This window comes from Amphiura filiformis, chromosome 20 (assembly GCF_039555335.1).
Source record: "Amphiura filiformis chromosome 20, Afil_fr2py, whole genome shotgun sequence".
In the NCBI taxonomy this organism is placed as follows: Eukaryota; Metazoa; Echinodermata; class Ophiuroidea; order Amphilepidida; family Amphiuridae; genus Amphiura; species Amphiura filiformis.
In genome coordinates, this window is record NC_092647.1 from 56,766,706 (window position 1) to 56,780,218 (window position 13,513).

At 37.9% G+C, this 13,513-nt stretch overlaps 1 protein-coding gene across 2 annotated transcripts in view; it reads right to left on the reverse strand.

The window, feature by feature from the left end:
* Positions 1-13,513, reverse strand: part of LOC140142082 (uncharacterized) — a 68,314-nt gene that overhangs the window by 17,110 nt on the left and 37,691 nt on the right. For both annotated transcript variants that reach the window (XM_072164034.1, XM_072164033.1), the window contains exon 6: positions 10,311-10,400. In XM_072164034.1, coding sequence (XP_072020135.1) covers positions 10,311-10,400 — 90 coding nt within the window. The remainder of the gene's footprint in view (positions 1-10,310; positions 10,401-13,513) is intronic.

A 13,513-nucleotide genomic window follows, 5' to 3' on the forward strand; every position in this document is an offset into this window, starting at 1 on the left:
TGGGAAACCTCATCTTCTCTGGGGAAATACAGTATAAATATAACTGGCATCACCTGATGCATGGCTGACAAAGCACATTGTCCAAATAAAGATGGCTCAAACAAGCCAGTGACTTCAAACAATGATGGACCAATCCCAAATGGTTGGCCAATTGTTATGTCAATTCACATCTTCTGGACAAGTAGGTATATAAAATAAAACAAACACTTTAGAAGGGTTCCGCAAGGCTTCATTCTTGGACCCCCACAGTCATCACACTTCTGACAACCAACAACCACACAATTTCTCCACACACATTTTGGCAAATGGCTATGAATTGTGCCTTCATCATAATAAAAAATTTAAAAAAACAAGCTACTGTGGAGTTGTGTCCTTCCCTTCTTGATAATATTGAACACAACTTCTTCTGATTTTTGGGTCTTAAGACCCAAAAATCAATTTCCACCCAAAAATCAATTTCAAATAAGATACATTATTTTTAACTTTGTTTATGTTATGTGTTACTCCCCCATTGGATGTTGTGTCATATTTTCTTCTGGTTAATTAGACTTAAAAACTATTTGTCATTTTTGCTAAACCATGAAATGGTATCAGCCTATATGAGTCGATCTAACTTACTTATCCAGCTAAAGCCCCATGGTTCAGCTATGGTGCAGTAACCACTAGTTTGAACATCCAAGGGGAAACTAAAAATCATTTCCCATGACAATGTGTGGTTACTAAAAAGGAAAAAAAAACTAAACAAAATCTAATTATTACTTCTCATTTTGGTTTGATACTCCGGGCTCTTCAATAAATTTTAAAATCCCCAATTCATCAGCAATGGGTCCATTTTGCCTCATTGAAAAACTCCCTTCCATTTGACCCGAAACCGAAGTTCTTGGAAACAACAACATACTGTTATTTCATTTGTCATTTCTGAATCGCTCTTTAATTGTGAATGAAGATCCCTTTAAGGGTGGTCTTAACCCTGGATTTATGGACACTTTCAGGCCTAACTGCTAAATTGTTGGTCAGTACATTAAAAAACAGTACATTCAAAAAATTTAAGTCAACGTAACAAAAAAATTCTTGGGCTAACAATTTTTTTTTTACTAAGTTTTAAAAACTAGATAAAAATGTCTCAAGGAACCGCTTTTTTATTATTTTGAATTTTGACCAACTTCACCAAAAATATTTAAAATTTGGGCGAAAATCAGGCAATTTAGCCCCAAAAGTTTCCATAATTCCAGGGTTAAGACTACCCTTAATTACTCCACATCTCCAGCTATAATAGGGCTATACTGTTCAAGACACTTGAAAATAAAACTGTCACCAAAACTGGACCATTTTGTCACTGAGCACTTCAGTAACATTTCATAAATGAGAACAATTAGAAAAAGGGGCACATTTAATTTGTAGGAGGATAATTTGAAACATTGGAATACTTGAAAATTCCCTATATTTTTGGTATGGAAAAATTTGGAAGTTACGACTGAAGATTCCATGATTTTGATTGTAAAGTATTATTAACATTTTATATTGGCATTTTGCAAACCCTCGATTTCTGTTGATTCTGATGTTCGGTCTTATAATTAAAGCCATATAACATTTCTGTAAAAATAGATTAGTATTTATTTTCCATAAAATGTTAGTTTTACTGTCAGATATGTCCCTTTAATTTTGAGCCGAACAAGTGAGGTAAAGCATAGAAAATTGTAATTTATTACTAGCCCCCATGCATGTTACTCCCACGGTTGTAATATGATACGATGGGGTGGGTGTGTGTGTGTATCCCGGGTGTCTTGATTTTTGCAGAGTATCTTTATTGACTAAAGTACATTACAATCGTGTAAAAACCAGAATTTAAAAAAAATTTGAGGACGTTCTCTTCAGCAAATGTTATAATATAGCTTTAAATTGCATATCTACTCATCCTTTTTAAAATTCAAATTGTGATAAAAAATTGAAAATCGATGAACTAGCTCATAGTCATAATGGAAATGCCAGGATAATTTAACATATATCGAAATGTTTTTGATATCTCTACTGAATTAAGTATTAATTATTGAAATGCAAGAGGAAGGAAGAACTTAACCCAGGGCCTCAGATTCTCGTAACATTTGTTGCGAGAATCAATTTCTTTCATTGAATCATTGAATGCAGTAAGTGAAGCGACTAGGATGGTTTTGATTCTCGCAAACTGGCACAAAATCTACAAGCTTAGAAATATTTGTTCGAACACTTTTAAGGCATTGGAAATGGTTCCCCTTCTACCCCTGTACAATGTTGGCATGCCCAATATGCTCATCTTTACCATATCTTCTCCCAACATTGTTTGGTGGGGAAAGGGGAGGGGCATGCTTAATATGAACATTGAGACAACACTATTATAATTCTTAGTTTCCAGTGACTCATATAGCGTATGCACTATGCTAAGAAGAACATGGGAATTACAGTGGGTGTTCGAACACATTTTTTCCGGGATTGTAGGTCCTGTGACACACATCCGTTTAAAATATTTATAACATTCGGCCAAAACCAGACAAGACGACCCAATAGGGATGCCTAAAACACAAATCATAAATACACACCCCCACACAAGAAAAAAAAACAGGACCACACAAATAGGAGAAAGTGACCACAAAAGATGGTGGCTGACAGCGATCGATCACATCATGCGCTACAGATGCACCGCCTTTTATCGCAGTGTATAACACACAGATGCTACCGCCTCGAGGTAATACGACTGTCTGAGCCAGAGCAAGTTTGCATTTGTTAGTGTATTTGTTACCCCGAGACCCCGTCCTGGGGTCTTCTCTTAACTCCCCATAGGTTGCCATGGTCAGTCTCTCTTATTATATTAGGGACGTACCATTAGATTATCAAGGGGGGTAGGAAGTTGGGGTCGGGGGAATTTTTTTTTTTTCGCCGCCGAAGACTACAAGGTTTTTTTTAATTTCATGCATTTATACACAGTTAGTTGGGGAAAGTTTTCTTCTTTTTTTTTTAGTGTTGGTGGGGAAAGTTTGTTTTTTTTGCTCATATATAGTGGGTGAAGTTTATTTTTTCAAAAACTTCCTACCCCCACTCTGAGAATCTAATGGTGCGTCCCTTAACACCATTGTCCAAGTATTCATATATTATTAACATTTATCAAAAGGTGACCCGAAGGTCAAGTTACTAACATCTTAGTGGTGGGATGTAACAAATGACCACAGAAGCAAGACAAAAATGTCAAGGTCATTTTGGGGTCGTTAAGGGTGTACTACACCCCTCGATAAATTTGTCTATTTTTGCATTTTACTCAAAAACTAATAACACAGTGGTAACAAAAGTTATGTATATTATAGGTGCAAGGAATCCAATTACTACACTGGAATTTCAGTGACCCAAGACTAGCGGTTTGTTATTTATGATAAGAAATAAGGTACCGCTAGGATGTACCTCGTTTCCTATCATATATACTGAACCGCTTGTCTTGAGTCACTGAAATTGCAGTGTAGTAATTGGATTCCTTGCCCCAATAATATACATAACTTTTGTTACCAGTGTGTTATTAGTTTTTGAGAAAAATGCAAAAATAGACACAAATTTACCACATGGGTCTAGTACCCCCTTAAGGGTCAGAAATTCGCAACCAAGTGCGAGATTCTCCCAGTGGACTTTTGCAAGAATCCATGGATTCTCGCCATATAACTTTGTATGATAAACTGAAATATTTACGAGAATCCATTAAGATTCTTGCAGTTTTGTTGGCGAGAATCTTTGCGAGAATGGATCATTGGGATCAAGTCGCCATAGATTGTTGTAGGTCCATGAAATTTGGTGGGAACGACCACCAAAGCGAGACAACAAATATCAAGGTCATTTTGGGGTCATCCAGGGTAAAATCACCATAGACTTGGTGGGAAGGACCACTAGATATCTTACTATAATTCACCGGAATCTGTTCGCTTGTCTGTCCGCCTATTTTCTCGGAGATAGGTCACATGTTCCTCAAACTTGGTGGGTGGGTGGGTGCGTTTGTAAATGCCTCCAAACGAGGACCTACATATGTATACACACCATAAAACTAGGACACACCTCCAAACGAGGACGTCCTCGGTTTGAAACTATGACCAGGATGACGTAAATGATGCAAATATGCATATAAGATAGGTCCCCATAGGGGGTATAGGACGGGTCTCAGTTGGATAGTAAGTTGTCTGGTGTGTTTGTGTGAGGTCCACAGTGTGTCAATTAAAAATGTGTGTGTAAGTCCTCGGTTAGATCCTCGTTTGAACATATTTACAAACAGGGATGGGTGGGTGGGTGGGTGGGTGGGTGGGTGCATCTTGACCCCAGACAGAATAAGTTATTGTTATTGGATCAAGGTCACCCAAGGTAATCCAGGGGTCATCGAGGTCAAATCAGCAAAAAAACTGTTGTATGGGCATGAAACTTGGTGGGTAGTCAACATTTAGAGCCAAATTTTGGAAAGTCACTTCAGGGTCACCCAGGGGTCACCTGAGGTCAAATGACAAAACTGTCATATGGGCATGAAACTTGGTGGGTACAGTCACCATCAGCCAGGTAAACGCGCCCAGCCGAGAACCGCCAAAAGCGTTTAAATGCATAGGCAACATAATACAAGGGGAAGAAAGTACCGCACAATTTTGCAATGCAGAATTGCAATGTAAACATCATAATTGCATAATATGCATATATAACAGATCCGTCACACTCTGAACGTACTGGCCTGGGCAGGGACTATTGAAATTCTATATTATTTTCTCAAACTGATGATTTCGATGTTCAAATTAAATACAATTAACTTTCATTATCACTTCCTGTAAAATACATGCATTATATTTAAAAGTCCATCTGAAGTACTATCAATATCATGTCATGCTCAAGTAAGAATGTGCTCTATGAATGAGAGGAACTATGTGCCTATGGCGATACTCATGTAAAGATGAGAGTGTTGACATGTGTTGGCGAGATATTTGAATGATGGATCGCTTCAATGCTGGGCTATATTATCAGGTTTAAGCTAGAAGGATGCAAGTACAATGCTTGCCATGTGCAGCAACAGCGCAGATATTCAACACATGTGTTGATCTGTGTCCAGTGGCGTAGCCAGACTTTCATAATGGGGGGGCACAAACTTGTGAATGTATCGACTGAAATGGTTTTTTGCCTACGGATATTGTGAATTGACCAATTTTTTTTGGCCCCAAGAAGTCAAAAATCTTTAAAAAAAAGGGGGAGGGGAGGATCAGGAGGCAACACAATTTCCATTGCACATTGAACATTTATATAGCAATATCATTCAATGTGGCAACATGAACAAGCAAAGGAAAGAATCACATCAGATTTGGGCGACATGTAGTAAGGTTCTTCCCCATGGACAACCTGTACGTACACAAAATTGATATCCCCACATTTTTTGTACCAGCAGACAACAGTCCATGATTACCAGTTCAGGGCACTGCCTCCCTGCACCCAATAGCAAAGTGAAAAGGTTCCCCAAACCCATGGCACATCCTCGTATACTTTCAACCATGGAACCCCCTCCCTCCCCCCCGGGAAAACTGATGAGTGCAAGCAGTATCACCATAGGGCAGCTCTTCACAGTTACACCTTCTTCCCTGATGTAATTCACCTTATTCCCTATCTCTCAGTGTCATACAATCTGTCAACTATGTCAACCACATCATACACATAGCCCCACTACTCTTAAACCATGTCAGCTATCAACAACAAAATTCCCTCCAAGGAAAAGAGCATAAACGTTTTGTAAAATGTTTTTGAGGGTATACCATGTTTTGAGATGTGGCCTACTGCATGTACCACCAGTACTGGGCAAACCCACTCCAAGAATAACTTGGCTACTACGTTAAATATCAGAGAAAGACAAGTCTAAAATTGGCCTAAAGGAAGATGCGCATCAGATTTTGTGCTGGTTATTTTCCGGGGTTATTTCAAAACGGTGGAAATGGGTTTTGCTCCAGATCCATGAAAACCAGATGTTAACCCACAATTTTTACTACAGCCTTGGATGTAGCAGAATTCAGAATCTATACTAAACACCTTAATATAAACCCACTGAATGTTGAAGTTGGTCATCACCTTTTTGTGAACATCAATCATGTTTGTTTAAGTCGATATTACTTTGAAGAGTGCGGAAATACTTATTTATCCGACCGTCACCGTATTGTTTCTAATAAATGCCCTCCTGTTAATATTTTTTCAATTAAAACATGACCAAAATGCCAAAGTTTCCATGCCATTTCATGTGAGTAAGCTTAAAACTGGTATTTCCTACATAGGCCTATTCGATATCATGAAATTGCAAGGCCTCAATTTCCAACCAATTCATTACCAAATTATAGTACAATGTTTAAGTAGATCATATTCTTGCATATAATGCACTTAGATGTAATTTTGTAGTATTTACCAATAATATGCTGCTTGTCAGCTCGTCGTGGATGCCGTCATCTTGGATGTGAAACGGAAATGAGATGTATTTCATGATTATCATCCAAATTTTGACGCTTTTTTCATAAAATTTGGCTCTAACAAATGCCTCTTCCCTGTTGAAAACTTTCACCCCCTAGACGTTTATTAGGTATTCATTTGTAAATAGTGCATTACTACAATGGGAGCAAATCAATTCAAAAACACCTCAATTTCAAATGGCGAAAACAATATTTTTCCTCTGAATTAATGCTGCATTTAGACTTGGGAAGGTAGGTATTTGGATAGGCCTATGTTGTGCACATCTAAATAGAACACATACTGGCTAGTCGTATGATGCCATAAGGTTACCTAGAGGATATCCTGATTCTACTATTAAGGAAATCAAAGATAGCTAAATATCTTGCTGCTATTTGATAGTATGTGTAAAAGCTAGAGTAACAGTTTGGTTTACAATCGGGTCACTGGATGAAACTATTCTAACTTTTTCCAAATGCAGCATTAGTTTGCAGCAACCAGGAGCCTTCAAGGAGAGCTCTTTAGAGCATTTACAATAGAATGTAATGAGAGAATGGTTAACTAAGGAGAGCTAAAAATCACTCTCCAATATCAGATTAAGGAGAGCAGTAGAGAGAGCGACTGCTCTCGCTCTCCTCAAAAGGCAGTCCCTGCCATATACATGGAAACTAGCCCTCACAGTTGATTGCTGCTGTAGCATTTTGTGGCCTTTACACAGGTTTAGAAGTTTCTCTATCATGATGCTAAAGTAAAAATCTGAAAATTGACATCCTTATTTTGATAGGTTTGCAAAAAGCAACCTAGAGGAAAGTCCACGATTACGAGGAGCGCATCATAATCACCTGCATATTTTGTTGCCATAGCAACACAGAGCCTGAATTGAGTATGCACCTTAATTCACACTGATCAGGAAGTTATTACCATACTATTTTGGTCTCTTTATTTATATAAATAACAAGTTGATAACAATTTTGCCAATCATTATCATACTAAGCAAGGGTTATCTGTCTTGTTATGTTGCATTGGGGTATTCCAGTTGAAATCCTTACCCCCTATGGAAGACAGGACCTTACTCTCCCACAGGAGTGTAGCTTTCAGATGGAGCCACAATTCAGGCAACCCCATTCATATTCCACATGTAGGAGACTAAGATCACGTCTTATTGATTTTAGCTATCAATCTGACATACATCTTATCTCATAATTCATATATATTTTTAGACTTAACGTACCAATCTTGCGACAACATTTCTACAAAATAGATATATTGTACTCCCAATTTAGATTTCAAAGATTTTTAAGTTCATAACTGACATTTTTATATAATCCGCACTCGCCAGCAATGGCAAAAATAAGAGAGCTTGAATCACCAAGATTTGGAGTGAACCAAGGGCCACTTTGGATGAACCAGGGGCCACCTATTTCGTTTAATTATTATTTCAAGTTTGTATGGGGATCTAAAATAAATTCAGTATATAACGTTATTTAAAAAAATAAATGAAATGTCTCTGTTTGTTCTTGTGAAAAGTTGAGCAGACTCGAAATTCTCCCGAACAAGAAACTAAGTGCTCATTTGTCTTGATACAAGAATTTAGAGAGCTGATCCTGGACGCGATGGTTTATTGTGGTTCACGGTATGCGCTTCTTAGCTGCAAGTCCCTGATTGTTGCTAAATTAATGGTTTAGGCTTGTGGGTTTGTGCAAATGTGCATAGCACAGTATAAATCATTACACTTTTTTCCCCAAGTATACTGTAGTCGATACAAACCACACAAATTAACTTTCGTTTCAAGTTCACCTGATGACATTGTCCGTTCATGTCAATAGTACAGTGTTGTTGCCAATGGTTGGCTACCCCAGGCAGGGAAATGCATTGTTTTGAGAACCTGTTAGGAGAATTCAGCAACCCCTGTTACAAGAGAATTCATTCAGCAACCCCTGGATGGACTCAACCAGGATTTCCTGTACATGCTATTCTGTACAGCAAAATGTAGTTTCAGTTCAATTTCTTGCTACATAAATGAAAAACCCAAACACCTGTAACTGGTCTGCAAATTTACATGCTATTTGAACTAGCTCTGTTCGCAAACCTCGATGCCCCTCGAATAGTACGAGCGAAGTGAGCAGGTATCCGAGTCCTTGTGCCAACACATACCAGCCCTGAATGTAAGTGATGGCACCAATTAACTGTGCATCAGCTGTTTTGAATTTGGAACCAATGAATATCCCGAGGCGTGGGAGGAATATCCCAATGCACGGGATTAGGCTAGTACGCATGATTCAAAACTACTACCGGTACTGCGAAATCCAACATGGCGTTACTCTACTAGACACACTATAGACGAATCCAACGAGCCAAGTGATGGTCAGGATTAAGTCGGCCATAGCTGAGGGCCATCCGCACCAAACTAGCTTAGTTTGTGTGGATTGCGATCCAAGACGCCCACTATCGCGAGCGCATCAGAGCGCGTAGAACTGGAGTGGTAAACGCTGCACGTCTATAATACTGGCCATCACGTAAAATGGATGGAAGGCCCCAGCTATGGCCACCAGTGAGGTGTAGGAATGTGTCAAGTCGGATCCGTGTATAGACACTGCATTTTCATGTCATGTCGGAAGAGACATATCTTAATCATTTGTCTCTTCTGACATGACATGAAAATGCAGTGTTTATTGCAGTGAATTCCATGCAACTCCAAACCTTAAAGACCTTTCAATTTTCTTCAGATATTTTGGCCATGTTTCTGAAAAGAAATGATTTTAAGGGTATTTCCCCGATTTATCAACCAGTTCAAACATTTTTACATAATTTTTTGTGGTCCTCGGAGGATCTCATGTCCCTTTATTTGATTGAAGAGACACAAACTAGGAGGAGCTAATTACTATTTTATCTACCTTGTATGTGTTATTTTAAGAATTTTTTCAACCATGTTTCAATTGAAAAGTAATCAAATTGAAAGGCGTAATGCTTTTCCTATGGTAGAATGAACTATACATTGTATTTGTTATGTGGTAGAATTAAATAAAACTAATCAAATTTAACAGCACAATTTCTCTTGAATCTAGTTAATGTGCCAGCATTGTATGTGTTATTAAATGGAGTTTGTTTAGATATCAATTCAAGAACATGTCTGACAAAGGGACCAACACCGGGTTAAGTTTTAATATCAAATACACAGTGGCGACGCCAGGGGGGGGGGGAGGGCATGAGAGGGCAAATGCCCCTATTGCCCCCCAGTCAGAACTCTTGCACCTCCTGTTGCCCCCAGTAAAAAACCTCAAATGACGAAAATTTCACCTTCTTGTGGTAATTTTGTGCAAAATCTTGATTTTGCCCCCCTGAAATTCACTCAATGCCCCCCCGGAAAAAAAATCCTGGCACCGCCACTGCAAATACAAATGGGGTTTAAAAAATGTTTCCTGTATGCCATGCACACTTTTGTTTAAGGAGCAATTTTATGGCTTTAGTTTTAACATAATTTCAACCCCCAATATTTTTCTTCAAAAGATCTTTTTCTCATACAGTTTGCTTACAAGCAATATGGAATCACTCAATTTCCTTTGAAAATAAATATAATTCTAACTTTTGGATGTTTTTCTTTATCTTTGGTTGAATATATTGTGGATGTTTTTCTTATCTTTGGTTGGTTATTTTTGGGTTTCTTACTTTGGGGTTGCCACAATCTATGGCCCTCACAGACTGGAAGCTGGCCAAAGCATGAAGTGCAAGATTGTTGACTAAACCCCATATAGATAGTATACTAAAGCAAGAGCCTGAAAGTAGTGCCAACTTGGGTTGGTTTTGGGTGAGTTTTTCTAGTTTTGGATGCATATCTTGGGCATTTTTCTTACCTTTTGGTGGATATTTTGGGTGTTTTCCTTCTTTGCCAGGCCATTCTACTCTCACTGAGCCAAACATCTTGAAGCAGTTCTGAAGTCCAACTACAAAACAAAACAGTGAAGAAACAAATCAGGTACAATTTCAGCTTGAGTCTTGTTGCTATATAAATTTTTGTTGCTATCTACAGAAGACGATGGTGCAAATAATTTGTCTCCTGAACTTTTTCAACAGACTGTAAAACAAATTATTTTACTGGTTTTTGATTTGGAAAGAATTTTGATTTTGGCAGCATAACATTTTCACAAACTTGATTCATTTCCTCAAAGGAGTATCTTGTGATTCTAACATACTCTTTTTTAACCCTTTGCATGCTAATGGCAAATTCTGGTTGTCAAATATATACAAGGCTCAGCTGTCTGTCGAGCCTTGTTTAATGGAGACTGGAGTCGATGTTAGCATGCAAAGGGTTAATGGAATGTTTGTGCAGACATCCACAAAAAAATGAATTCCCAAAATATCACCTGATTCCGATTTTGCGCTTAACAAGTGAGTTATCATGCATGATTATGTATATTTTTTGCATTGCTCCATAGGCCACTGTGTTCTAAATGTTAATACAATTTTGATATACTTTATAAGCGAAAACATATATTAAACATAATTAAAGCCAGAGGTTTTCTGGTGATATTAAAGTGGGGGATGAGGCAATGGACCACAAAATGCCTATCATGGGGAAAAGACCCAATTTGCAAGCATGAACATTTTGCAAATCCCTTCAACTCACAAAATGGTCAATTGTTCACACAACAATTGGTCAATTGTTCACGCTTTAAGTCCGATTCTTACTCCACATCGCTACGATGCTTTTAAAACATCGCAGCATCACGGGATGAAATTAAAATGTATGTTTTAAATTCATCGCGCGATGTTTTAAAAGCATGTGGGGGTCTGCATCTCCTTTTAAGGTCATTTAGGTTCTGCTGACCTTGATTTTCCAGTAGCCAATCATAAGCGTGCATGACTGCGATATGGCAGCGCGATGCTATAAAGTTGAACAAAATCCAACTCCATCGCGGACCGAAATTTCCACCGCGCTATGAGAATTTTCACTGCTGAGCTCGTAAAAACCTGCCTCAGATTTCAGTTTTTATAGGATCGCAGCATCGCATCGCGCTGCGATATGGAGTAAGAATCGGGCATTACACTTTTTACTCTTCCCTCTCCCTCCCTCCTCTTATCATGCTTATCACAAATACTTCAATATTTTCAAACTATTGACAGCTTGTTCATTCACCTTGCACAAATGTAATAAAAGAACAAAATTGATCCTTCCTGGTAAATTTGATGGGTGTTGCTTGGCAACAATCTCTCAGATCCTTTCTTCCTTTTTTCTGTTCAGGTGATAAAAATACAAATTTTCTATTTCAGTGTCTCTATGAGCTTCAGATGTAAAGAAATCTGTGCACTTAAAGTAAGGATCTGAATATCAAAAGGTAGCGGATTCAAAAATGATGCAAATTAAGTGAAGAATGTGACCTGAGATTGATGCTAAAAAATAAAAAAGTTGATATTTTGGCAGCATCCATATATCTTGATAAGTCCATCTGCATGGATTACAGTAGGGCTGCACTAACAATATCAATACTGATATCGAAAATGCATCTTTTGTAATGGAATGTATCCATGGACATTATGAAAAACCTATGAATTTGACACCACTTGGTCTGCATCACCAGTCCGGTCCGACTGCCTGATCAGGAAGTACTGCCGAATCAGGCAGTATGTTGCCGAGTCAGGCAGTATGGTATCCCACAATGCAATGCTCTATTTCAAATAGAGCATCTTTTAATATACCGTTATTTCTTGGTTTAGAGTAAAGAAGTAGGTAAAATATATAAAATTATCAATGAATGTACAATTAGTAGTAATTTTTCATCAATTTTAGTTAAAATAAAGTTGATTTGCATATTTAAATCAAATTTTTAAAAAACCGTTAGAAATTGTTTTGTTAATATTAACATTATTTTTCTCCCCATATGAATTCTATATATGCTCAAATTAGGAAGCTAAGAAATACAATTAATTCCCCATTTCATGCACAGCGCGTGTAGTATTACAGCTTTTAACATAGCGGCAGTGAACTGGATAAGAGCATGGCATTTATCCCAGCGGTCATTCCATTTAGTGTGAGAGGTGCGGATCACACGGAACTATGTATACACAAAATGTACAGTATAACAGACTCCTCATTCAATTGCCGTTCTTTCAAATTGTTGGAAAGTTTATTATAAAAGTCAAATGACACACACTGATCAATATAAAAACAATATTACTGGCTTAAAGTTAGCGCTCAATACATGATGCACACAACCATTTACCCATCACAAAATGGAATCGTCCACAACATGTTCAGCCGACTGCAGCGCTGTTGACCGTAAAGCGTACAGTTGACACATGAATTTGAACAATATTTCTCTCGTCCTCTCAACTATTTGGATTCCAAAAATGCTAAAAATTAGATCCTATGAATCCACGAACATTTCTGTTTCTAACCATATAAATAAGTCTACATTTGATGTACAATATGAGGGTACACTTTCCGAAATAGGAAGAGTTGTTTCACGACTTGCACTCGGTGAGCAGCAGCAAAACCATGTGCCAATGCAGCCAACAGATTTGTTACGCTATTCTGATTGGGCAAGACGTTTAGGAATTCCCGATGCCGCCTGTTAACTTTACCCAATCAAGATCATTGTTAGAGGACTGTTACAGAACATCCAGTATTTTAATGTATCGTGCGAACGAAAGAGATCGGTGGTGGGGTTGTTGAGTTTCAAGATGAAAACAAAAACATTTGCCGAGGAAATGCTAAATTTCTTGGGAAAATCGTTATTACGCACAGAGAAAAGTCAGAAACTTAATAGATTTTAGTGCAAAATGCCGCCGATAAACATTTTTTTTTAAATATAATATTTTAATAATAAAATAGAATAAAGAATATATTTTGCCAAAAATAAACGAAAAAATACAATTGAGCAATTACCGAGTTACGATTTTTTTTCCGCCGAGAAATGGTTTATTTTTTGGATCTTTGAGCCGTTCTGGCATTAGCAGAGGCGCTGGTTCTTGAGTTCCGCCTTGGATTTCATATGGGTGGAATTTTTTTTCGCCCGGTGAAAAATTGTCAACTTGCATGTAGCTCATGTGTGTCAAA